Source organism: Microcebus murinus, chromosome 6 (assembly GCF_040939455.1).
Source record: "Microcebus murinus isolate Inina chromosome 6, M.murinus_Inina_mat1.0, whole genome shotgun sequence".
Lineage (NCBI taxonomy): Eukaryota > Metazoa > Chordata > Mammalia > Primates > Cheirogaleidae > Microcebus > Microcebus murinus.
The window spans coordinates 72741870-72744385 of record NC_134109.1 but is presented as its reverse complement, the minus strand read 5'-3'; the positions used below and the strand labels follow the sequence as shown (position 1 = coordinate 72744385).

General features: G+C 32.5%; 1 protein-coding gene across 1 annotated transcript; it reads right to left on the bottom strand.

Annotated features, from left to right (window-relative positions):
* Window positions 1-1350: 1350 nt before the first annotated feature.
* LOC105864585 (olfactory receptor 4K14-like) lies at window positions 1351-2289 on the bottom strand. The gene has a single exon (XM_012752562.2). The coding sequence runs from the start codon at window positions 2287-2289 to the stop codon at window positions 1351-1353; it is 939 nt and encodes a 312-aa protein (XP_012608016.2).
* Window positions 2290-2516: the final 227 nt, after the last annotated feature.

Below are 2516 nucleotides of genomic sequence, written 5' to 3'. Positions count from 1 at the left end.
ATTAGGATTTTTTTGTATATTAGATTAATAGGCATGTTCTCATATTTTATTTTTGGAATGAGTTATTTATTTACCTTCTAAGAAATAAATTTTATATTGTACTGTGCGGTGTCAAATAACAAATGAACACAATTTGGAAATCAAACTGATCTCTAAATCCTTTAAGTAAAGAAAAATAAAACTCTGTTACCTTGAGGAAATTTAGTTACTATATCTGAATCTTGTTTTCTCATTTACAATTTTGGGATAATACTAAAAACATTTAAGGCAATGCATACAACATAATGACATAGACTAGACAGCCAAGTTAAAAATAACTGCATTGTTTTTATTCTGTCATTTGTTGTACTTTGCTCCCAAATTAAAAGAAATAAAAACTTCCATCCTTTTGGTTTATGATTTTACTGTTTATTCTTACAACTGAATTTCAATCTGCTTGATTTACAATTCTGGAAAAACAAAAGAAATATTAATAATTTAAAACTTTTAGGATAATTTTTAAATGCCAAAATTTTAATTTATATATATACCATAACAAATAAATGTTAGACATTTGAATGAAAAAAGTCAGCTTCTATTTATTTATTAAAATATTAATATACTAACCAGTATACCATGTATTACAGTTTTAAGAAATAAACAGGTAATGCATGATCTCAGCCTTACATTTTAAATTTTTTATAAAAATGGTTAATAATTTAAAGTATAAATAAGTCTTCAAGACTGAGATAACTAAAGGAAATATCATTAGAATTTATTTTATTTTTAATTTTTATTAACTTAATGAATATTAAGCAGAGAATAACCTTCACTGTTATTCCTTATGTACTTTATCACTTTTATATCATCCTTTCTTTGTGTTTTCTTCATTAGCATTTGGGTAGGAAGTTATGTTAAGAAAAAAATGATAATGTTTTGCCTTTGGACAAAAAGGAAGTGAAGATTACAAGAAGGTGTCAATGTTATAGAAACACTATTTTTCCCAATGTATTTCAGAAGAAAATTCAAAATAACAGTTCATTAAGATGCAATCCATTAGAATAGATATATGGCTCTATTGAATGGATTACAAGATTTGAAATTTTGTTTAATGTAGTTAAAGTCATAGGAAGAATGATTAGATAATTTTCTCATAATGAAGGATTATTAGTGCTTGCATATTAGAACAATATTTCATGGTGTTCTGCTAGTTGATTAGGAAATTTTGAAATTTCTGAATTTTATTAACCCTATTTTTGTATCTGGAGCCAAGAAAAACATGCAGACATAAATCAAATGACCTGAATTCCAAATCTATTTTACAAGGTAAATATAGTCAACCTCAAGTATTCACATTGAAGCTTCTGAGCATCAAATATTAACATTGGAATCTCTGTAATAGCTTCTAAATCTCTTCATAGCATTTTTCATCTCTTTATTTCTCAGGGCATAAATGGCTGGATTTAGGAGAGGTGTAATAACAGAGTAGAACACAGCAAGAAATTTGTCCATCCAGGTGATGCTGAGTGGCCACACATAGATGAAGATGCAGGGTCCAAAGAAGAGCACCACCACTGTGATGTGGGCAGTGCAGGTAGAGAGTGCCTTAGATGCCCCAGTTTTAGAGCTTTGTTGGACAGTGAGAAGAATATATGTGTAGGATATCAGCAACAAAATAAAGCAGGTTACGGCCAGAACCCCACTGTCACCATTCATTAATATTTCCAAGTTAGAGGAATCCATGCAGGCAAGCTTGATTACCAGTGGTATATCACAGAAGAAGCTGTCTATGTCCCTGGGACCACAGAATGGCAGCTGAACAATTACAACCATTTGACTCATGGCATGCACAAAGCCAATGGTCCAGGAAGTCACCACCAGCCCAAAACACTTTTGGAGATTCATAATGGTGGAGTAGTGGAGTGGTTTACAGATGGCCACATAGCGGTCATATGCCATTATCACTAGTAGCACCATTTCACCACCTCCAACAAAATGCACAAAGAGTATCTGGCACATGCAACCTCCAAAGGAAATGGTCTTGTTCTCCCTGAGAAAGTCTGTGATCATTTTAGGAGTTGTGACTGAGGAGAGCCACATATCAACAAAGGACAGGTTGGCCAAAAAGAAGTACATGGGAGAATGGAGATGGGAATCAATGATGATTAAGATCACGATGCCAATATTTCCAGATACAATGATCAGGTAAAGCATACAGAATATTATGAAGAGTAAGATCTGAATATTCCAAGAGTGGCAAAGTCCCAGAAGCACAAATTCAAACAGTACAGACTGATTTCCTCCATCCATTTTTATTCAGTGTATCCTGAAAAATAACAGAGAGTAGATCAGATTATCAGTGGGATAAAAAAGGGTGCTTAATTTTCAGAATTTTGTGTTCATGTTGAAATTTGGCATTTATATCTGAGAGTAAAACATATAACATGGGACGAAAAATCTTGGCCCTATATACATGGTATTATGCCCAACAGAGAAGCTAACTGCCTGTAATTGACTTTCCAAGAAGTGAGGGTTGA